General features: G+C 43.1%; 1 protein-coding gene across 1 annotated transcript; it reads left to right on the top strand.

The window, feature by feature from the left end:
* The first annotated feature begins 1,630 nt into the window (after positions 1-1,630).
* SRD5A2 (steroid 5 alpha-reductase 2) lies at positions 1,631-24,517 on the top strand. Its single transcript, XM_039569007.1, has 5 exons — positions 1,631-1,957; positions 19,494-19,657; positions 21,403-21,504; positions 22,483-22,633; positions 23,198-24,517. Exons 1-5 carry the CDS (start codon positions 1,674-1,676, stop codon positions 23,262-23,264), a joined length of 768 nt encoding a protein of 255 aa, XP_039424941.1. The 5' UTR covers positions 1,631-1,673; the 3' UTR covers positions 23,265-24,517.
* The last annotated feature ends 208 nt before the right edge of the window (positions 24,518-24,725 follow it).

The following is a 24,725-nucleotide window of genomic DNA, read 5'->3' as shown; positions in this document are numbered from 1 at the left end:
GTTTTACTCACTGCAACAAACATGACCTTAGAGACTACAGCACTCTATGAGGATCAGGGAGAAATTGCTTATGACTGAGAGTTCTCCTCCCCTAAGTAGCTGCCTCAAAGAATAGGCAGCATAACAGAACAAGTGCCTCCCCATAACTACAGGATAGACTACAGACAGTGGTTTAGTCTCCCTCTGCAAAAAGAGAATCCCCTTAAGCAGGAGATGCAATTGAACCCAAGTCTCACACATCCTAAATCGGTGCATGCACCACTCAGACCCTGAATAAAAATCAATTACCACCTCTGCTCCAGAAGAGTAGTTTTGTGTGGCATCCAATCCTTTGTGGAGCTGCATCCAACTGCTTTATCAATGAAGCTGCAAAGTGACATGGATGACACTGTAATTTATGGCCTTGAGGTGACATGCTGTAATGGCCAGAAAAAATACAGAGTCTAATATTCTGGTAGTCCTCCTGCTATAATTCAGCATCCTGATAATTCTTACCAAATGAAGGTCCCTGAGGAAATAGGCAAACAAAAGGACTGTCGTTTTAGGCAAACTGTTATCAAAACTACTTCATGTGGTTCAGACTGAAGGGTTTCTCAGCACACTCCAAATCTAACACTTACATTAGGACCACCTTCATTAAAACTTGGGTCACTTAAAAAGTTTCAGCACGCCCTGGTTATGCCAAACATGACCTGGTCTTGTCAGACTCGTAGGTCTTGGACTGTGTTTTCCTAGTCCTACCACGACCATCTACATTTGCCCATTTCCATCCGATCTTCGGCATCTCTCTGCCTTTACTCTTCACCCGGCAGTGGAGCGGCACTGCCTGGCACCAGGCGGTGCTCAGCCCTGGCAGCACAGATGGCCGGGCAAGCCGCGGGCACGGTGACACGCTGGGGCAGCGGAAGGGAACTCCGCCGCTCTCTCCCACCTGGCCGGCAGCGATCTCCTCCTGCGGGAGTCACCCCCGCTCACCTCCGGGCCGCGCCCCCGCCCCGCCGCCGCCTCGCCCCCGCTCGGTGCCGACCGTGCCGCCTCGCCGCCGCCGGCCCTCCCTCCCTCCCTCCCTCCCTCCCTCCCTTCGCCTACCGCCGCTGCCCTCACCCCCGGGAGGGACCGAACCGGACCGGCGGCGGGAGGGGCCGGCGCGGACCCTGACAGTGTGGGGGACGGGAGGGAGGGAGGGGGACGGGAGAGAGAGGGCGAGAGAGAGAGGGAAGGACAGGGGGCTGCTACCCTCCGGGCGGGATGTATGGTAGGGATGGAGGGGGACAGCTCCCCTGCGGGCGGGACGGATGGCGGGGATGGAAGGGGACAGCTTCCCTCCGGGCGGGGCAGGAGAGAGGGATAGAGGGGGACAGCTCCCCTCTAGATGGGACGGGAGAGAAGGGTGGAGGGGGACAGCTCCCCTGAGGACGCGCCGGGCCCGGCCGGGAGGGAAGGAGGGATTGAGGGGGCCAGCTCCCCTCTAGATGGAACGGGAGGGAGGGCTGGAGTGGGACAGCTCCCCTCTGGACGGGTCGGGGCGCCTCGCCCGCTCCGGCACGAGGGGCTGCGCCCTGTGACGAGCCCGGGCGCGGGAGGCAGCGCGGCGGGCGGGGTGACGGCCGCGGCTCTAATAAGGCCGGGGCTGGCGCTGGCCGAGGGCCGTTCGCCCCCGCCCGCCCCCGAGCATGCAGTGCCTCCCCGGGCTGGTGCTGGCGCTGAGCTCGCTGCTGGGCGCCCTGGCGCTGCTGCAGCTTTCGCTGTACCTGCGGGTGCCGTCCCGCTACGGGAAGCACGAGGAGCGGCTGGGCCGGCCGCGGGGCCGGCTGCCGGCGCGCTGCGCCTGGTTCCTGCAGGAGCTGCCCTCCTTCCTGGTGCCCGCGCTGCTGCTGGCGCTGCGCAGCCCGCCGCGCCTCGAGCCGCTCGGCTGCCGCCTCCTCTGCTGCCTCTTCTGCTGGCACTACTTCTACAGGTACCGCCGCCGGGCACGGCTCCCTGCTGCCTCGCCTCGGGAAACTAAACCAAGGGGAGCCGCGGGAGCGGGCGCGGCCGGAGCCGGGCGGGCGGCGGGGCCGGGGGCAAGTCCTGGCTGCAGCATCGCCCCCTCCCGCGTCCCGCTGGCCATCCGCGCCCCTGGACTCCGCTCGAAGCGTAGGGACCGGCCCGGTGGGCATCTCTGCCTCGGCGCGGCCGCCGGGGGAAGGAGCAGGTGGTGCTCGGGTGCCTGAAGCAGGGGAAAGGACGGATGCTTTGAATTGTTCTCTTAGGGGGAGAAAAAAAAAAAAAAGAGAAAAAAAAAAAAAGAAGGTGTCGCTAAACTGGAGCAAATGTTTGGATTAAACCCATCCAAATATTATATAAAGGTACATAGGAAGAGCTGGTTGCGGGCAGGAGAAGCGCCGCATGTGCAGCGCCGGGAGCAGCGCCGGCCGCCAGATCCAGCCGTGGGAATACGCGAGAGGATGGCCGAGAGCAAAGCCACAGCAGCGCGGCAGCGCACGGCTCTGCCCTCAGCGCGGGGCAGACAGAGGCGCTGCCGGCTTGCTGAGCCACGGCACCAAAGTTGGTTCTTTAGGCTCAATTCGTCATTCTCACTTCACTATCGAACTACCAATCTATGTAGGGTTTTTTTTTTTTTCCTTTTAATATCTTTTCTTTTAAGAAATCTGGTCTTAACAGAGTCAACGAATGCTGTAACTCTAATTTATTCCGTATTTACTAATCAGAAGCTCAAAAAAAATAGTAGAGTTTTCATCCTGTGTGATAATTTTGAAGAGACATAGCTCTACAATTGTCACCTGGTTCTGCAGTCGGTGGGACTTGTTTCTGGAGAATATCACCAGAATCCATCTTCTGCTCCACTTTCATTTTCTGTGGAGTTCTTTTATGAGGAATTTGAGTTTTGGTTATCTGTTTATGGAAACAAATGGCTTTTATTCACATGTGGCAAGTGCATGTGAAAATGTTATGCCATTATGTAGGAAAGAGCTATGTAATTTCTGAGGCAAAACCTTGACTTGATTTGCCATTTTTCACCACAATTCCTATTTCTGTTTTCTTAGTTTGCTTCATAGGAATAGAAAACATTCTTGTAATATTTGATCAGAAATTATTATTTGCTACTCAACCAAAATCAATATATTGAAAATCCAGTTGCAGTATCTCCACAGATAGTTTAGGGATAGAAACTCTAGGCTGTTGTTGAGAAATTTAAAACAGAGAATGGTTTACTCTGCTAAAACACTAGTTTAGACACGTATTTGTTATCACTACCATTGTGTTTGCTGGAGGAGTTAGCTGGAGGACACACCTATAACATATTTGGCTTCCAGAAAGCTAGATATACTGATTATATGTCGTTATACAAAATTTAGTTTCATGCATTCTGTTATTCTCAAGAATTTTGATTGTTTGAGAAACACAACTATCAATGAACACCACTAGACAACTGAAAGAAATGTTACCCTACCAGCAAGCATACATCTATTGAGCCTCTGGCTTCTTTTCCAAATTTACTGCCGGACTTAGGCAAAAGCACTGTGTTTGCGTATGTTTTCTTTCCCAGACAGTTTGGGAATCTTCTCATCTGTCACTGGAGTATACTTTTTTAAACTTACTTTTTGAAGTGAGTAAAAGCCCTCACTTCAACCAACTGTATAAAACCTTTCTTTTTAATACAGCATGTTACTTCAATATTATTCTCACAGTCTGCAGCCCCTTCTCACACAAGCCATTCTGACATTCTACTGAATCAATTAATATTTGAAATGTTGTATTAACTATTACTACTCTACTGTTATCTAAAGAGCAGCAAAATCACAAAATAGAAGTGTTTCTGGCTTTCACCTGACAATACTATGGGATAGGCAGGTTCTTTGAGGGATCCTTGGCAGAATGACCTGTGGGCACACCGTTGTGGTTATGATTAGAACTTTATTGATACCATTAAAGTTTTAACAAGCAGCACAGATAATTGTTATATACAATTACTAGCAAGTAGGATAATTTATTGTTACAGAGAATTTTTTAGCCATTAGCATAGCTTACAGTTAAACAGAATTTGTGCAGCTTTCTTCTTTTCTAGACTTTTTAGCTACCTAGACTTTTTAGATACTTGGACCCTCTGAAGGTTGGGTCAAATTCTTAACAATCAGTAAGTGACAAAACAACTGTAATCTGGATTAAGTCTTTGGGATTTATTCCGTTCTTGGAGGAAGAAGACAACAGTGGAGGAGACATCCCTGACCACCAGGGATTCACAGGTTTTGCCATCCAGCATCAGCTCCAGTCTAAGCCCACTTGCAGCTCCTGGATTTTGTAGGCAGTATCTCATGGGATATTAGACTTCCCTGTTCCATACTGAGTGCTACCACATCCTGGTGACAAGGCTGGTGGGCAAGCTGTCTTATTGCAGTGCTGAAAATGAGGTAGAAAGAAGTGCACTTATGTATTTTGTGCACTTGTGTATTACAGCTGTTTGCCGATAAAATGATGTTGGATAAATCATATTACCAAGGGGCACTGATCACACTGGATTAGAACATTTCATTGCCATATAGTGTTTGAAAAGAGGTTTGGTAGTTTGACATAACAGTCAGGATCTAGCTTGATTTTTTTGGTTTTGTTTTGTTTGTTTGTTTTTTTCAATTTATTACCTTTACTTGGAATAAACTAACAACAGTTTTAAATACTTTTGTTATTAAGCTTGCCTGCAAGGATAATGAGTAAAGCATTAAAATTGCATTTACCTAATGGATGTAGCCTACTGCATTTTCCAGCTTTAGAATTTTGAAATGAATAAAGGTGTTCCACCCTTAACTATGAATGTATTTTGTTAATCCACTCCTACTTTTACTACTGATCATCTGATATCTGTACTTAAGAATTCCACTCTGTTTGTATGAAACAGTTTCCTTGTATATTGTTGCAAAATTTAATGAATTCTTTCTCTCCATGGGGAAGATTTTATAACTCCTACTTTTGTCTCATCTACTATAGCAACCATACATGAGGAAGGGAAGTTTTCATTAGAGGTATGCTCAAAAGGACATTATACTCCATAATGGAGAAACACAGACTTCCAGAAGACTACGGTGCTTAGCTATTCTACCTTCCTTTATGTTCTAGCCAGCTGTGTTTCCCCAGTAGCTTCTTTTAGACTGAATCACATATTTCGGAGTAACTTCAAGTCTTCTTCTCAAGACGCCAGAAGACGAAAACTCCATCATTTTTTAAGTGGAGAAATCCAGCGTTTTCTTTGGTAGTGTTATCTTCTGAATCATTTTACCCTTACTTAAACATGTTTAAAATGTCTTGCTTAAATATGACTGGTCTTGATTTTCTCCCAGTGGGCCTTGCTCCTTCTCTCCACCCTGTGCTAATTTAAAGCACTCTGTAGTATCCTTCAGTATTTTCTTACCATGATATCACTTACACGGTACTGGGTCATGTTTTAATTTGCTTGTTACAGAGCTGTCAAGTCCTCTGTCAGCATCAGTTTGATCCAGATAATATAGGGGCACATGATCGTGTTTCTGGTGCATTAATTACTCCACATGATATGGTATTTATGCTGAATTTATGGGTTTGTAGTGGATTTATGCCAGTTATAGGGGAACAGACATTACCTGATCTGACACGAGTTAGAGTAGTGCAAACACATGATACTTCATCCAACATGAAAGTGGTCAGGATAAAATTACCTTTTCATAAATTTAGGAACAGGTTTAAGCCAGCATAATTAACTTGTCCTGCTTTTGGACATGGTGTCAAATAGCTACAATATTTTTTATTTGAACTGAGATATCCTAAACTAGATTTATAATGTCACTGGACCACAGCAGACAGCCCTCAATGCAAGACTTTTTTCCCCCCTCTCAGTCCTCAGATAATTTCTGCAGCTTTTTTTCCCTCTCCTCTTTTTCTGTATCCATTTTAAAATGAAGACATCAGTGTGTGATGTATAATACAGTACCAGAGTTGTAGTAGCATGTCTGGAGAGAGCATTGCTTTCCTGTTCCCCCATGCTACTCCGATGTTTACAGACTGGGAAAGCGCTTTTCTGTTTAGAGTCACAGAGGGACATCCTGTGTTTCCACGCTACTTAGAACACTCTGGAGCTGGTGTAACCAGGATTGTAACCAAGGTTACAATCTATCACTCCTTAGGAGTGGTTTTTGTTTGTGTCACTGTATTTCTTTGATTTTAAAGTAACTTTTTTATATGGGCACACTGCTCAGAAGTGCTGTCCTGCCCACATTAATATGCACAGTTGTCTAGAATTTGTGCCGTGAGCTAGCTTAATCAGTGGTAATTTTGTATTTATTGTCAGGTTCTTGAGGAATATGCTGGAGTGTTGAAACGACCACCCTAATCCTGTTCTGGAAACTGGGTTAATGCCGATGGTGCCTCATTGACAAGGACTTTAGAGGACCTCTCTGCTTGCCTACAGGAGCCTTGTGAGCCAGTTCTGGCAGGTGCCATGCCCCATCCAGCCCACTGCTGGCAGAGAAAGGAGAGGGTCACCTGATTGCTGGCCAAAGAGCCAGCCCTCCCCTAGTGCTGCCCAGGACAGAGATTTGCTGCCCGAGAGGATTCAAGAGGGAGGTGGCTGGAGCCAGGAGACCTTCCCTCCATCCTGCTTGTCCAGTGCCCCGTGGTGAGCCATGACAGCAGGATGCTTTCTGCCTTTCTCTGCCACCGCTAGGCAGCAGCCTCTCTCTTCGTGGCTTTCAGGAAGGGCTGAAGGCAGGCTGCTGCTGCTACTGCTGAGGGGAGAAGGAGGAAGGGAGGAATCCCACCCCCGACCTGTTTGGCTGCTCTCCTTAGCCAGCTCTTTGTGTCTCAATGTGCACTTTATTAGGTGAATTTCATCAAATTCCAATGTTCTCTGGTGCTAAAGATAACATTCTTAAAATCTGAATTATTTGGAATCGGAAAAAAATCTAAATCTGAGTTTTCACGTCTGTGTTAAATAGTCTCATAGCTTCTTCACTTTCACAAGGTAGGTTCTGTGATGGTAGGGGCCTCCAAAAGTGATGGGGTGGGAAGGCAGAGGAAAGGAAGAAGAAAGTGAGAAAAGAAAGGATTGCCAAGTCTGCCATCTGTATATGCAATCTCTGTGGAAAGCTGGTTAGGAGCTGAAAATGATGAGTGGTGTAAGATGTACGTACAGGAACACTTCTTGTGATAAATTACTTACGAAGTATTTTACTTTGAAATGTGGTTTGTATTACAGCCTTTCGTGCTAGAGGGGCTGTGCTGGGAATGCCAGCGGAAGCCCTCAGGTGGCGGGGAGAAACCCGTTTGCTGCCTTTCCATTTCGCAGTCCAACTTCAAAAACCAAAGGTGGGAAACATAACATGAGGCGATGAGAGGAAGCCTTTGCAATCCAATTCCATATAAATCTTAATGCTGCATTTCCTTTGCCAGTGAGGAAGGCAGGGGGGTGAGGCAGCAGAGGAGATGCCACCATGGGCAATGGCAGCAGGGAAGGCCTTGTCCCTCTGACTTACAAAGCTAATCCTGAAGACAAAGGTGTAAAAGACAGGGTGCTGCATTTGCCCCTTCTGTGCTGCCCTCAACAGCTGGGGCACAAGCAATTTAAAGAGGCATTTCAGTTTAAAAGACCACCTAGAATTACATTTACTTATTTATTTTCTTCTCTTGCAACTTTATTTTCAATCAAATCCAATCAAATCTTTGTTTTCTGTTTTACTCTGTTGATATATTAACAAACCAAACTGCTGTTTTCATTTCTGAAGTGCACTGAGGTGAATCTGAAAGACATTAAGTAAGGCTGCTCTTTGAGATGTAGCTCTGATTGGAGGTGACCCATTTGGTATACTTACTTTTCTACAAATTGAGATATTTCTAAAAAGATCAGGGAATGCATAATTTGGTGGCAAGAGAATGAGAAATGAGGAGCATTTGAAAAGTGCATCCTTGCATAAGTTTTTAACACTTATTTTGGCCAATTCCCCTCTCTCTGAAACTAAGCTGGGTGGAGAAGGAAAAAGGCACTCCCTCTCCCCTGGTGCTGCAGAATGCGGTGCCTGCCGGTACTGCCTGGTTGGTCAGGCAGGTGCTGTGTTTACCTGTACATACCTGGACTGGCCTTTTTTTCAAATAGGAGTACCTACTTGTGATCAATAAGAAAAGCCGCTCAAGCCTCCAGAGAAATGCAGATGGATGGAGGCTCCAAATGAGTAAGTCATTTATAAATTAATTTTCTCATAATTTTTAGAGGTATTCTGTATTGGTACATATAGAGTTTTAGTTATGTTTTTTGAAACATGAAGTGGATAAACAGAAATTAGATTAAGTTTGAAGAATATTTATGTATTTAAGTGGTACTCTCCTTGCTAGTAGTGAATATAACCAGACCAGATAATAACCACCAGATCCAATAGATCCAATCCAGAGATTATTTTTTCCCCCCATAGAAATAGCTATTTTATCCTTTGGTCTTAGAAAGTCACCATTATTAAGGGTCAATAACTAAAAGCATTTTTACTGTTGGCCTCTTGAGACCTCTGTCATTAATCTCCCAACAAAAAATATGCAGGTATTTGACAAGTAACAAATCCTGTTCTCTTTTCCTTCACCTTGATGCTTTGGAATAGACCTTGACTAGATTCCTTTTGGCCTTCACCAGTAACACATTTGCATCCTCTCTCCTGCTGTTTGGACTTGGCAGTAATTCTAGATCTGTCAGTGATATCCCTAACAGAGGCTGGCCGTTGCTCTGCCTCTTCTATGTATTCCTTGCTCCCCAGTCATCCCAGTGCATTTCAGTAATGCTAGTATACAATTTCTTCTCTTCCATGAAAATACTAGATTCACTGCTATTTTTATCCAGGTTCCTCAAATAATTGTATTAAAAGCCAACAAAAGTGTCCCTTTATATGCTTTGCCTCAGAATTGTAAAATGCTCATGTCCCCAGTGCTGGTGAGGAGTTTGCTTCCTTGCAGTCCTCTCTAGCACCATGAAATATCTTCCTAATTCTGTCCTCAGAATACTATCTGATTGCCTTCCTAACAATTAGCACAAATAATCCTATCTATACTCTCCTTTCCTACTGGAAAGTGGCTAACATTACAGAAACCTGTCATTTTGCCCACACCAAATTGTACCCATGTGATTTTTCCTTTTGTCTCTTGGTCTGGAAGATTTTCTAAGTTATGACTTTTATCTTTCTTCGCTTCTTTTCAAGACAACATGCCTTTTAGGAGTATCTTTATATCTGCTACTAATTTGTTTGTGCCATTTTGTTATTAGAAAGCAGCTTTAAATGCACTAAAGGAGTATTCATGCCTTCTCTGAGACTTCACTGTTGGTGTCAAATACAAAATGCCTTGGTGGGTGTCAGTCCACCATCAGTCTGCTCTGCAGAAAACTGTCCAAACTTCAGTCCCAGGGCAGAGATCCAAGTCCCAGCCACCAGGACATCACCAAGGCAGAAGAGGGTTTCTCTGATCTCACCCGTGTGAGGCTTGAGCCCACTGAGGAAGTTAAAACACTCGCTATCCTGTGAGCTTAAATCCTTACAAGACGGTAACATTCTGAGCTCCAAACTCCACTGGGCCTCAGTAAGACTGGTGTGGATGTAAAGATCTGGATGTGCATTACTACATTCATGCTGTTGATATCAGAAAAGCAGAGTTGTAAAGGGTTATACTGAGACAGAGAGAGAAAAAACCCTAAATTATATACAGGAGTTTCAATAAAGGTTTTTACTTGAAAATAGTAATGTTTTTACCAAACAAGAAAATGACTTGTTTTAATAAAGAGGTGTCTGTAGTATTCCCTTATTGGGGCTACTCTTAAGTAGGACATAAAAAGCAAGAGAGAAGTGTTAATGTTCACTGTATAAAGCCAGTAGGAAATTTGTGATGGATCTTGCTCCTTCAAGATCCACAAATCTGGTTTTTTTTGATTTCTTACCGTAATAGAGGCAGCCATTATGGAGGAGGTAGGACTTTTTTACCAAGCCAATAAATATTGTTTGACAAAAGGACACACTTTAATAAGCCCCTCTGAGTACTCGAAACCTTATTTAATTAGGTTATTTGCCAGTTTTATGGTGTTCAGTTAAGAAAAATAAAATAGTGAAATAACCTCCTAGTAGTATGATTATAAATCAGTGCCCATCCCAGACATTGCATATTTCCCTTGATGTAAGTTATATTCTTGGTATCTCCTTCAAAATGAAAGTAATTTCGGTCAGGATGGATTATGATAAAGAAATACTTTCAAACTTAAATCAAGAGACTATTCGTAAGTTATACACCTCAAAATGTCCTTCTATGTCTAGAAACTGATTTAAATGTGGCAGGTGAATTGGTCAGTAAGGTGATCCTTACTGAATTTGGTCAAATAATTAAATACATGTATACCTACACCCATTTGAATGTAAGAGCTGTGTTACTCTTTGCTGACCACTCAGCTGACATTCTAATTATTTTTGCAACATCTCATTGTTAAAACAATAGCAATGAGATTATTTTGTTAAAAAACTCAACAAAACAAAACCAATTAAAACTGAGTTAAAATATTCCACGCAGGAAAATGGGAAAAGTCAACTCATAAGAAGAAAAAAAACAATATCTTTTCCTACAGATCCAAATTTATTTTAAGAGCCAGCTAAGTTCTACCTAGCTGTGAACTTTTGAAGCACCGGTTGCTACCCTTTTAATACCTAAGGATGGGCAGAAAGTTTCACCATTCCTAGAAACGTGTAGCCACATGTGACCTTCAACAACAATGAAAAAAGGTCCTGTTTGAAGGAAGCTGGGTTTGACTTCCTCCTTCTTAACGACTCTTTATAAACATGTAGTAGAGTAGCAACACCCACAGTCAGCTTTAGCCAGACATAAGATACCATTTTGCTTACAACAGTGCTAGACCAACTTAATCCAACGCCTGCCATGCTGGGAGACTGCCTCCCAGAGATGGCTCTGGAAAATGTCACCTTAGCAAGGCTGTCTTCAAAGAGATGTGTTGTCTGCTAGAGAAAGAGGGTTAGCCTAGGTGAGATGCTAAGGAGCAGATCAGTTGCCAGGCAGGGATGCAGATCGTGAGGCAGAGTGACAGCCTGCAGCACTCTGATGTACTGTAAAGATGGGCTGGGTGACTTTCCTACAAAGCCAAGTCTCCTTGGTCTAGGTTGTCATGCCACCCTTCAGGGTGGGCAGGAAGGCTACAGAGAGCTCTGAATAAGTTAGCTGGGCTACCCAAAGAAGTATAGTCACGTTAGCAGGGTCTCCTGCTAGAGATGCACATGGAAATACCTCTAGACAGTGTGGTCCTAAGAAAACCTTCCAGTGACTCCTGCCACACGTCTGGGGTAGGACAATGCATGGACCTCTATAAAACTTCTGTTCCTCCTGAGAACAGGAGAGGAAGAAATGTTGAGAAAAGACAGAGAGGAAGAAAAGTACTTACATTATGCTATTGAGGCATTTTTTGCCTGTTTGCTTCTCTTTCAGACCTTTTTTTTTAAAAAAAATTATTAAAGCTTTCACATTTTAAAACTCGGCCCAGATTAGGGTTAGTAAAGTGAGACATGTCTCTGGCTCTTCCTAGGGAAAGCAATTTAAACTTGGCGGAGTTGTCTGAGAAATGCATTTCCTTTGCACTATTAGCTCCACTTTACCTTCTTTGGTGATGAAAGAAAAAAGTACTTTAAAAACAAATCCCCATCTTCCCAATAAATATGCCAAATTCCACAAGGGATGGTGAGAAGGTATTAATTTCTGTTTCCTCTGGCTCTTGTTTCAGTTGCCTTTGGTTATGGTCAGTCAATCAATTCTTCCCTTTGTTTAGTTCAGTGCTCATTCTGATCTCCTTTCCACAATACAAATGAAAAGGAAAAAAAGTGGCTAGCTAATAGCAAATGAAAAAAAAAAGAATATTTTAAATTAAAAGTATTTCAAACCTATTTGGTGTTTAATACCAAAATGGAAACATTTGAGAAACGAATATGCTGGTACAAATGTATACTGAGTGTAATTTGCTGATGGATTGTGACTTGCTGAGGCAGCTTGTTAGTGCACCAAGCCCAACAATTCTGTTCTTGGTGTCCTTTTACAAAATGCATAATAATTGAAGTACAGTGTTTTGTTCCTATATCTGCAAAACCGGGAGAAAAGATCGACGCTTTTAATGATTCAATGCCTTTTTACCAGAAGAATTCTCCTTTGTTGGTTCTGTCTGGATGCTGGTAGTCACTGGGAGATCCCAGATTTTCTAGTGACATTTTCAGAAATAATGGAAGAAAACCAAGAGGAGTAATGAAGTAATTTATAAATAAAATTGCAAAACACTTTCGAAACGTGGCTGCTATTGCAGTGAATTTAGAAGAGCAAAAATTTTTGCCTTGCAGTCAAGCCTACACAATTCTTCTCTACTAATTAAAACCAAATACCCTTTTTAAGGTCCTATTCCTTTTCTTTTTCTTCCTTTGCTTTCCAACCACTTTTATGAAATATAGCATGTCTAATAATATCTGTATGCAATGTGAAGAGGACTAAGCTTTATTCCTAAACTGTATTTATCCTTATTTTGCTAACTGCATAGCATGCTTAAGATTTATATCAATCAATGAGGCATTACTGACTAGTTCTAGATGGTCAGAATGACTAGTTCAGGTGTTTATAATGTTGGAACTGAGTGTTAAACAGCTCAGATCCCTTAAATTTATCCAAGGTTAAATGCATCATGGTTTTGGGTTTTTTTTTTCAGCAATGACTGACAGTGATGTAGAAGCAGCACTTTATTTTTAGTCTTTCCCATCAGATATACATACTTCTGAAAATATTTTTTCCTATAACCCCCTTTTATTCAAATGCAGTTGCAAGCAATTGAGCTATTCTGACCTGCCACCAAGGTTTCAATCTGAAATCTGTATTTAGCTCTGTGGCTGCAAGTCAAGTGCAGTTGCTGATTCCTTTGACTGTTCTGCAAGTGCTGTCATCCATGGTGTCAGCCTTCCTGGCACAGCAAGTACCACTCTGGAGCTTTACTCATAAATGCTGGTGTTAAGCAACTGCTAATCTATTCTAGGGAGTTTATCATCTTTGAGATGTTCAGTTTGTATAAAATGTTAGATGAGTCATGAGACATTATGAAACCCTGAAGGCATCACGCTGGATTAGAGCAGAGGTCCTTCACAGTCAGCAGTCTGTCTTGGCAGAAGCCAGTGTCAGATCATTCAAAACAAAATGCAGTAAATGATGGTCAATTGTCCTCAGCAGCTGCTACTTTCTGCCTCTCTTCAATGGAATATAATTTATCCCCTGAAATATAAAAATTAATATTAATTCCAAACCTTTGTCTTCTCTTTATTAAAGAACCTGCCTTTGTCTGTAATTTCTGATTATCCGCCTTCTCTCAGTCCTACCAATCTCTTTACTTGAGTGGTTTTTTTCTATATTACCTTTAACAGAAATTTCATTGCATTCACACTAACTTCCTCTCAGTGTTATGACAACTGTTGATCACAGCTATTCAGCTGTCCCAAATAAATTATTTTCTAGTATTGTGTGTTATTTTTTACCTCAAATAAGTTTATTCTTATTAATCTTCAGTATAAATTCAGCAGCCCCCATGGTTCAGTATGGCAGTCTCTTACAAGTCTCTTCTCATTTTGCCACTGAATCCTACCGCATTTCTGATGCTTTTGGCATTAAATCAGTGCTGCCCAGACATTCTCTTTCCCATTGACCTTCTTCTCAGGAACTCCTTGAAAACCAATTATGGTGCCCTCTGTTTCAGGGTTTCCTCAGTCCTTCTCCCATCCCCTGATTAGATGTGTGCCTCTATCTCTTGCCCAAGAAAGATGAGTTTGCTCCTGCCAGAAGTCTTCATTCAGCCCTGGACCTCATACTAAGAGACCACATGGAAAAACTGTCCCTACAAACAGGCTTCAGGTTGGATGAATCTTGGAAGCGAAACACAAACATCCCAAGGGTTGTAGATTGAGCCAATTTTTTTAGACAGTACCCTCAGAAATGAACCTGATATGGCAGGTTTAGTATCATTTTATACAGCTGAATCATAAGATTTTAAATAATACATCTTTCTTGTTCCTTGAATTATAGCCATCAAAAGTTTGTTCAAAGATCTTTACAGGAACATGGAAGCAGGGTATTTTGCATGTGGAAAAATATTGCTCTCTTGGAAAGGAGACCTCATTCCAACTTTGTTTTTGTCATCACTAGATAAATAAATCTTCATGATTAAAATAAAAAGGTAGTTCTCTTGCTCCCCTCACTGACTCTGTTCAATGATTTAAGATGAACTTACAAACTGGGCCACGGTTCAGGAAGTGATTACAGTTATCTGATGGTTTCAGGTTGTCCCAGTGATGCAGGAATGAGGAACATTCCTGCCCCCACCAGGAAGATGTGCCCTGCAGCTGGGGTCACCCAGTGGCAAACACAGCCACTACACATCCCTCGCACTGGTGGCTCCTCAGGCAGCTGTAGCTGGACATCAGCTCCAGAAAAAGAGCTCAGCTCCTGAACTTATGGCTTCCTTATATCAGGAGATGGAATACAACAGCAATACAGGAGATGAGACCTGCTGTCTGTCCAGCTGCAGTGGGTGTTGCCAGAGGCTTAATGGGCAGTCCGTGATTCCTGCCTGCCGGCACTGCTGGTGCGTCACCTGCGTGTAGCCCAGATTTTGTTCCCGAGTCTGTGACAGAGCATGTCTCGCTGTGCAGACCCTAATAAAAGGGACACGGTCCACCCTGCACAGTACAAATAGCTGCTAATAGCTTACTTTTTGTCCGAATATTCCTGGCTGATGACCTTCTCAGGCTGTTGCAGAGTAAGTGGGGAAGGGAAGGGCAAAGCATCTCAGGGTAGGATGTTTGAGGAAGGAATATGATAGGTGAGGAGGTTCTACCTGCATTGTGATGCTGGGGCATCTGTAGATATCATAATGAAGGAAGGCTAAAATGCTTCATTTCACTTTTGGAACTATTTTGGAGTCTTTTGTTTTACGTTCCCTTTAAACTGATAGCAAATTAACCTGCTGCCCAGAACTGAACATTTACCCATTACATTTGTTTAAACCCAGTCTGGGGTAACTGAAAATTTTTAATTGGCCACAGAAAAATTAGGTGCCAGATTGCGTACTGGTGTGGACTTGACAGTTTTCTCCTATAAATATTCAATGAGAATTCGTGTAACACAACTCAAAAATTGTAAAAGTTTAAAATTACCTCAGAGTGCAATTCAAAAATAACATACAGGATGGGGCTCAGAAAATACGTGCAGACTTCAGCAGCAGATGTCTTTGGGACACATAATTTGACATCCATAACTCTCCAGAATAATTAGAGGCTTTGTTTAAGGCATCACAGCCACCCCAAATAAAAGTCCATCATGTCTGTGAACAACTTGAGCCTTTGTCCAAGTGGTCAGGTATGCCAAGGGTGCCAGCAGCCCCCTGGTGATGTGATTCCAGTGACAACCTATGGCAAAGACTCCTATGATGTTAATTGTTGGCGCAAATAGAACTGGTCTGTGTAATCTCCCCAGGTTTGGACACCAAACTTTTCAATCTGTGCACAAGGCAGATTGAAAGTAAATCCATGGTTTGATAGCAGGCAAATCCTTTCATGTCTGACTGGTCAGTAGTTAGTGTAACACAAACCACATAGTTTCTCTTATCACCTGAGATACCTGTATTTGTACAAATAAGAAAATGAAAACACCCCCATAAGGAAAGAGGTGCAGCAGTCTAGAGAGCTGTCCTCTGACTTAGAGAGGTCTTTGTTTGAGAAGGTACCAATAATGGGGTGAGAACTGCAGACAGCACCTCAGCAAGGAGTTTTCAGGGAGTGAGAAAAGGGACTGCAACATGGGCCCTCGATGGAGCAGGGTGTCTCACCTACTGCATGACCTCTGCAGCAACTGCACAACACCCACCAGTCTGTGGAGTGTTTTCAGTGAGCTGGGAGGGCCCTGAGGGAATCACCCTCACGAGAGGGCCTGGCTGCCTGCCCTGACCTCAGCCACCAGTCCTCCTCACCTCTTGTATGTCTGGGTGGGACAAGAGGAACCAGAGCATGTGGAGCCCAGACTGTGGGGAAGTGGTTCTCAGGCACTGTTTGGCATGTTGGTTCATCCTCACCAGGGATTCAGGGCAAGCCCTGCCCCACATTGTCCAAGGAGAACAAAATATCCCTGCAGGGACTCAGAGCATTCCTGGTCAGGAGAAGTCCATAGCTCTCTTCTGGAGGCTGGCCAGGATCACAGGGGAGGGGCCAGGGCATTCAGACCATGGCCCAGCATGAGTAGGACAAAGGTGGGTTATGGCCAGCACCTGCCTTCAAGGAGAAAAGCACCACATCAGCCCTGCCCACCTTGCAATCTTTCTGATTCCCAGTTCTTTGTTCATCCTGGTTAAACCCAGAAGAAGGCCCGGGGGCAGAGGCATAGATGGGCAGACACAGCAGGAGGCTGGTGACCCAGAGTCTCGCAGGGAGCCAGGTGTGCCCCATCCTTGGCGCCCTTGACTCAGTTGCCCCAGGTGTAAAACACCCTGAGTTTCCAGAGTGAAAAATGAGCTGCTACTGTCTGACCTACTGCATCTAGACCCTGGAGAGGAGAAGACACAGCAGGAGCATAAACATCTCTGACTGACAAGCCGTTGGAGGACTAACAACCTACTCTTAGTGCATTGTAATAACATTTGTGAAAAGATTTCCACCTTCTTTGGAAAGAAGAGCAAACACATACTACTCTCCCTTGGTTTAGGTGAGGGTCTCCCAAGTTTTCAAGAGCTGGACTAATACCTTTAAGATGAAAATTGATGCAATGACAAATGATTTTCTCTTCAAAACCTGCTCTTTTGGAAAATAAATGATGGGGAAGAAAATGAATAATTCATTATTCATTCATTGAAAAAGAAGCTGTTGGCAATGGTTTAGTCAGATGCAGTGCCTTTGGCTGGTAAAGATAATAAAGGAGTAATGAATTAGTCATCAATACTGCACTGAAAGTAAAAGGTCAAATTTGTCATTGGACTAAAACTAAAAGGCCAGATTTGTTCTGTTATTCTAAAATGGTGGTCTTCAGGCCCTCTTTGATTTTTACACTGCAAAATAGTTCCAGTAGAGTTGCAGACTCTTCCATGGAATATTTAAACCTATTAAATGTTCCCGCTTTATGTCTGTTGATTTTTCAAATCTCATCAGGAATAGTTTGTGCACCCTCAACTAGCCACGTAGTACAACCTGACGAGTGCTGTAGTAAAATAAATACTCAGGGCATTGTTCTTATACAGAGAACTGAATCTGGCCTCTGGTTTTGCAGACCCACGGAGATATCCTTTGGGAACACATTCCACAACAAAAATTCTTGGATGAAATCCTGACTTGGATTGTCCAAACTGCTATGAAGCAGGACTACAGTGATACCAGGATTTTACTGCCTCAACAACTAAACAAAGCTGATGCCTCCTGGCTCCCCTGCCACTGTACTTTTACTTTGTATGCAGATTCTTTCTGTCCTGCATCCACTCCATGCTAGAGAGGTCTGTGACCTCCTGTTACTGCAGGATAAACCACCTTTCAAGGGCCTATAACCTCTATCCTGCAACAGCAGCATCAGGAAGCAGCATGGAAACAATCAGCTTTTCTGGGACCTGAGAAACTTCTGTTTGCATCAGCTGTAAAAACTCAGAGTCTCTTAAACCTAACTGGTTTTGACCAAGGACAAAGCACCAGTCTTACTCAAATCTGCTGTATAAATTCACCTCCTAAACTCACTTTGTGTGGTTTGCATCATTCCTTCTTCTATACAATTTGCTGTCTCTGAGCCTTCATTTGCAAGTTTCACACTTTTTCTCGTAACTGTTCAGGTCCAATTCGTCAATATGACTTCAACAGCCGATTAGAATGCTAAAGCTGGCCTCGCCTACTCACAGCTGCAGCATCACATTCCCAAAGGGCAAACCCAGTGATTATTGGTAACATTACTCCAAAGAGCATTCCTTTCTTCTGTAATAAATATGACAAATGTGATACCACTATCTGAAGAATATTTTCCATACCTCTTACGTTTCTCTATATTTAGAAATATTGAGCACTTTTGCATCACAGCTGCCTTAATTGCTGGAAATCTGTCTTACCTTGCTTTGGAAAGCAGTGAATACATTAACATGTTGCTGCTTGTACTCTGCTTACTCACTTCCAGACATAGTGTGATTTAATCTAGATTTATAATATTATGACATTTTATGCCTCAGCTTGCTTAAATTGACACTGGCAACATGGGATGTGAATTACTTATTAGCAATGCTTATATACTGGTATGATGAGCAATATCCAAAGGCCAAGAGGGCAAAAGAAAGAAACTAAGAGTGTAGATTTTACCATTTACAGAACCTAATTGGCCAGGTAAGAAAGCACTTACTAAATACGAATATAACGTCTTTGTTTTACTCTCCCAGGGATGATGTGGATTGTCCAAAATGTAAAGAGGGATACTCCCACCTGAAGCAAACATATATAAAAATTAAAACTGTACAAGCACCAATTATTTGCTTCCACAGATGTTAATGCTACTGTTAGCACAGCTTTTGTCTAAGAAAGACCTAGGTGCTGTAGCTGCATGGAAATCTTGGTGTTTAGCATATTAAACTTAGGGCTTTAGCTCTTCTTATTTTAAAGGAAAGTTTGAAAGCATGGAAGGCAGGCAGGGACTGGAGGCAAAGCAGCTCCCCAAGCAGGCAAAAGCATTGCTCTGCCTCTACATCAAAGTGTCCAAGCAGAGCAGGGCAGAGCTTCTATGAGTTAGAGATGCATAGGGTTCTCTTTCTGAGTGAAGTGGGAGAGGCTGGGAAAGGGAATTGCATCTTAAGCTGTATACTGCAGGGGGTGAGAGAGCCAAAGGGGTGTCAACACTACCTTCTACTCTCTCTGCCACCATGGGTTCAAGCCCTCAGGCATTGGTCTTGTAGTGGGATCAGGAATGTCTTCTCCATAACGAAGCTCCTCCTTGATGCTCATGGCACAGTACTGCTCGTTTGGAGAATCAATATTGCAATTGATACTGCCCCTCACAAACATCAGTGATGTCTGAACATCATTGTTCCCCTGTCCCTCCACAGCAACCAATCTTCACTTGGCCCACCAGAGCATTAAATCACGTCTTAAAATGAAAATGTTTGTGGGCACAAATTCCTCATTTTCACCAAAAAGCGTGGAGAAAGATACAGAGACATTCTCAAAGCACCAGTGAATCTGGATGAGCTTACTAATTTCCCACCTTGTGTGCAGTCCTGAAGGACCAGAAAAAGACACCTATCTGTAGTACTTCATGTTCCCATTAATAACTTATATTGCTGCAGTTCTTTTCAATTTTTTTTGTCTTTATTGACCTATTTTCTATTTTGCGCTTTGTTCAAGTTTTTTTCCCTACAGCAGAGAAATTGCAAATACAATGTTATCATGAGCAATGTGCTGACTCTGTTTTCTTATCTACCTTAGGACATTTATTTACCCTTTCTTCACTAGAGGCAGACCTTTCCCACTGCAATTGCTTTTCTTTGGCATGTTATTCTGTATCTATAATGGCTTCCTCCAGGGGTACTACCTGATTTACTGCGCTGAATATCCAAACGATTGGTGCACCGACATCAGATTTACATCAGGTAATTACAGCTGCAGGATTCTCAAGATCTAATCTCCAAGCAATTTGTAAGCATTTTGAATTATGTCTTAATCTTCAGTGAACATGTGAGTCAAATCTGTTGTGATGGAAATCAGCATAATACCTGCCTGCTGGCCCAGATAAAACAAGTAAATGTGCAGCAACCTTTTTTTTTTTTCTGCTAGGCAGCCACCTTTGAAGGTATATGATGTGTTAGTCTCAAATCACAAGTCTTGTTTTACTGACACCACTCCAGAGCCTCCTGCTGCTAGGGGCCATGGAGATGCAATCTCAGGCCCCAGGTGCATGGGGCTGTGCCCTTGCTCAGCCAAAAGCATGCACCCAGCAGTGGCTGTGTGCAAGAGCAAGCTGTGGCTTTCTCTTCCCTGCCAGGGAGCTTTGCACTTGATGCAGCTATTCTGAGTGGGAGAGAAAAGGAGGGCAAACCCCCAGCATGAATGAGGCTTTAGGGACAAAGAGCTCTTTTTTCTCATGTAAGGCACAGGGGAAGATTAGAGATCATGCACGGTCTGGTTGTATGTTAATACGATTCCTTTATATTCCGTAACTTAATAGCCTAGCTGAATTTCACCCTGTAAAATCCCTCAGAGAATAACTGAACAAGAGCAGTTGGATGGCATTACAGATTTGGTACTGTAGAGACAGTGTTTTTTAAATGTAAACATAGAAATGAGGATTAATGTGGAGGTTAGAGGAAATGTTTTGGATAAGACAAGTACAAACTAACCATACCTGTACCCGGTTTCAGACCATGGATGAAAGTTCAGTCTTTTCAGACAGCATCACATATTAAAAATTCTGGACATTGTTTAGAAAGACCTCCCATACCCGACAAAGAAAACACCACATCACTTAATTTGCATGATAAATAAAATATATATTTAATGTGGAAAAAAAAGGAAAATCAGCATTAGCACTGTTTGAAATATTAAAGAAAAAACAAACAGTATATTCTTCCTCTACAGACTCTTACCAACTTTCTGTTACTACTGAAAGTGTTGAGGTTTTATCAGTATTTAGTCTTTTATCTATACATTGTAGTGCGCACACTATTTTTCTTGCTTTCCAGTCATTGTCAGAGGTGGTTTTCTCAGTGTCCAACGTGGCATGAAATGTAGGGCAAGTAACCTGCAGAGTTTCTCAATCCAATGGCCCTAGTTTTCCAGTTAAATGGAATCTGGTCAATGAATCAGTCTGGCCAGATAACGTCAGCATCCTTCAGCGAGTACCTGCTTTCCATCCACGCCCATAGCTCTGTCCAAGCAGCCTCACTGACAGTGGACTGAGAGGTGCTGAGATGTAGGTCCCTTTCCCGGCCACAGAGAGGTGCTGGATAAGTTTGTGTCTCTGCGCTCCTCTTTCCCCAGCAGTAAAATGCGACTATTGGTACTTGCCCACAGCTCTGCAGTAATGTCCACAGCTGTGGCCGGTAGTCATCAGACAGCAGTGTCCACGGGTACTTTGTGTCCCCCCTGAGAGTTCAATAAATGGTGACTATGGCCACCTGGGAAGTACAGCTGAAAGCGCTCTGGTGTCACAGTCACCTCTGCTGCCCCTGTTCAGAAGCTTTCTTGGTAGCAATGCATCATCTGACTTCAAAAAGAATCCACCCACCTCACATTATGACCCTATCTGTCTGTTGCAAAGAAAAACCTCACTCATGAGCTTGAGTAGGGATGTCTAGACAGAGCTGTCTTTCTAATCCATTTCTTGTTGGTTTCTCAGGCCTCCTCTTATTTCTGCTGGGAATGGGAATCAACATTCACAGTGATCTCCTGCTGCGTCAGCTGAGGAAACCCGGGGAAGTCACTTACAAGATTCCTCAAGGTATATTCTTATCCCCCACTTCCTTGAAGGAAGTAGAACAACAAAATAGATAATGTTTTCTGACTGAATTCACAGGAGAGCAACAATAATAGCAGAGAAGCTGGTCTTGCACAGGTACTTGGTTCAGGTGCCCCCCTCAGCTGCAGGGATTGGTGTGAGCTGGCTGCAGACAGTCCAAGGGAAGCAGCAACAGTATCTGGAAAACATGAACTGTGAGGAGAAGTTTTAGGAAATGGGCTGGTAATTCAGAGAAGATTGAAGTGGGACACAGGAAGAGGATTTTTACTTTGTAAAAGGCAGCTGCAAAGAAGGAAATAGTCTTCTCCTTGCCCAGAAAGAAATAGTAGTGGACTTCTTACTGTGCAAAAGGTGGATTCAAAGTGTAAACTTTAGGGGAGAATTGTAACACCAAGGGTGCAAGGTGCTGAATTGTCTTTCCAGGAAATGTCTAGCTCTGTAGAGCAATATGGATGGGGATCCAAGAATTTCTTGGGCTTGGTGTTGACTCCTTGTGCTGGCTTGTTATGGACGGTGATATGTCTCTTCCAGTGTTTCTCACCTTCAATACTTACCTGCCTCTTGTAAATGTTGCGAAAAACTGAGATCCAGATTTTGCATTCCCCAAAGGTAGTGAAGTTGAAAAATATTTTTAGGGCATATAAAGAATTTACTAATGTTAATTATTGTAATTTAAATCTAAAAATGGTCTTTCTTCAGTTATTTTCCAAATGAAAATAAATTATTGTGAAAGCTGGAAGCCTCTGAGTCAGAATCATCCTTGATTCTTGTATTCATACAAGAATTTTGAGCAAGATCCCCCTTTGGCATAGCTCCACTGGCTTCAGGGAAGTGCGCTTAGGTTGCTGATACGGGCTCTGAATAAGAAAGGGAATGTATTCTGCTGCTGACTTTATGTGAAAAAACCTTCCATGTGCAGGAGATGACTGTAAAAATTAAATATTTTGTCTGTTGCTGCAGGGGGATTGTTCACCTATGTTTCTGGAGCCAACTACTTTGGAGAAATTGTGGAATGGTTTGGTTTTGCCATTGCAACCTGGTCCCTACCAGCCTTCGCCTTTGCCTTTTTCACTCTTTGCTGCATTGGTCCACGTGCTTATCATCATCACAGGTATCAGACTGTTCCTTGCCATATGCTGCTACTTCCTCTTGGAAGGCAGTTTGCAAAATGCCAGGGGAGAGCAGAGCCAGGCTTTGGGATAAAACTGACATGTAATACTATGTACAGGAGGTGTACTGGCTTATTTGTGTAAGACAGGCAGTCAGCTGGAGCCCCTGTCAAGTGGGCCTGGCCTGTCATTTAATCTGACGTGTCATTTAAGTGAGCTGCATCACTGCTTCCGCCGTGTTAAAGCCTCTTTTTACTGAGCCTCATAAATGTGAGCCTTTCCTAGGGTTTCCCTTGCAACCTCTGCAGTCCTTTGGAGTAGATATAGTCCCCAGCTCTGAATTCCTAAAATTTCTACTTTAGGCCTGTTAGAACCCAAACAGTATTATCAGTTAATTAAATAACCAGGTGTAAATCGTTTCTGAACTGCTCTTTTGCAGAGTAACACACCGAGATAACAAAGCAAGGCAGTTTGGAACAGTTTTAAGGTTCCCCAGCAGAGCTGTATTGAAACTGTGCAGTTTCCCTCTATGTATGCAGGTTCACTGTCTGCTTATTTTCTTTCAGGTACTATCTCAAGACATTTACGGACTATCCAAAATCAAGGAAAGCCTTGATTCCTTTTATTTTTTAATGACTGAAATATGGACTCTTTGTTTTGTTTTTATAGGATTTTTTTTTCAATTCCCAGTTTTAATGCTAGGTCTGACTATAATTAATTGTATAGATGATAACCCAGGACTGTAACAGACAAGACGGTAACTCAGAATGGAAGTTCTTGTTTTTATTTAGAGGGGAAATTGCAGATAGTTGTGGGCAAAAGGACTCCCCAAGAAACATATCTGCTTCTCAGTTCAGCTCTATCTATGGAAAATAAATATGTAAGTGCATTGACATCAGAGAGAAAACATTAGCTAAATGTTGTTGCAGAAAAGTAGAAAGTAAGCCCATTACTCTGGAGAAAGTTTTCAGCAGCCACTCCAATTTATAGCACTTCTGCTACTGCTTCTTCCTGCCTCCATGCTGTAGCACGTGCCCTCGCTCTGCTGGCAGTACCCTACATGTTGCCACACTTTAAACCAGAGAGGGGGGTCTCATTTGCCCCGAAAAATTACTCAGCCCATTATTTTTCATCCAAAAGCCATCTTAACTCCCAGAAACACCATGTAACGAGGGAATTTGTGCTGGCACAAGGCTGGGAGCAGTGTGCCATGGCACAGAGGTGAGGTGAGGTACATGGAGATGGAAGCTGGCACTCACAAGCACGATGTCTGTGTTCCTTCCTTGAGCAATACTTTCCTCACTGTCAGATGATTAATCTTCAGCCATCAGGGTTTGTTTTTTAAATGTACTTTGTTATAGCAATTGCAGCTCCATTAGCATTTATTTTGTCTTGCAAATCCAGATCTGTTTTTCAGAATAAAAATTTTGCCACTCAAAACCACTCAGTTGTTGTTCATAAAAAGATTTGAGATGGTGATGTATGACAAAAATTAAAACAAATAAAAAGCTCTGTGTTGAAGAAAATGTTCTCTGACACTGGAAGTACATTTTGTCTATGGAGAATATTTTCAGAAACTCTTATTAGGAAATGATGCAGAGATATTATTGAATTTTTACAGAAAAACAGAATACCCCTTCCTAATTTCAGGGTAGTTAGGAATTTTCCAAAAAGTGTCATTAACCTCAATAGGAAGAGATGTCCTCTTGGATGCTGATAGTTTTAGTTACCCTTTAGAGCATAAAATCCTGCTAAGAATTATGCTGAGCAGCTGAAAAGAAAAAGACCAGACTACACACATGAAGCATACTACCTGCTGCTGGAGTAACCTGATTGATTGTATGCAATTTTCTCCAAAACACAATAAAACTTATATGAAATATGGAGCTATGTTAGCCTATAATTTACTGTTTGCAGAAACAAGTCTCTGTGACATTGCTTACCAAGTTCTGCTCACACTGGCTTCCTCCCTGTGGACAAACCCTCCCTTCTTCACTGATATTATTAATTGTCTTTACCACAGAGCAGAGCAGCCAGCTGAGGCTGGGTCCCACCATACCGTCCCTCTACAGCCCACAGGAGAGCCAGACCTTT

The sequence above is a fragment of the Corvus cornix genome, chromosome 3, assembly GCF_000738735.6.
Source record: "Corvus cornix cornix isolate S_Up_H32 chromosome 3, ASM73873v5, whole genome shotgun sequence".
NCBI lineage: Eukaryota > Metazoa > Chordata > Aves > Passeriformes > Corvidae > Corvus > Corvus cornix.
This window is presented reverse-complemented; position numbering and strand designations above follow the sequence as displayed.

Coding starts and splice junctions, on each gene's coding strand:
- SRD5A2 (XM_039569007.1), top strand. CDS start 1,674: ATGCAGTGCCTCCCCGGGCTGGTGCTGGCGCTGAGCTCGCTGCTGGGC. Junction 1,958..19,493: donor TGCTGGCACTACTTCTACAG/GTACCGCCGCCG, acceptor TATCTACCTTAG/GACATTTATTTACCCTTTCT. Junction 21,505..22,482: donor CACTTACAAGATTCCTCAAG/GTATATTCTTAT, acceptor CTGTTGCTGCAG/GGGGATTGTTCACCTATGTT.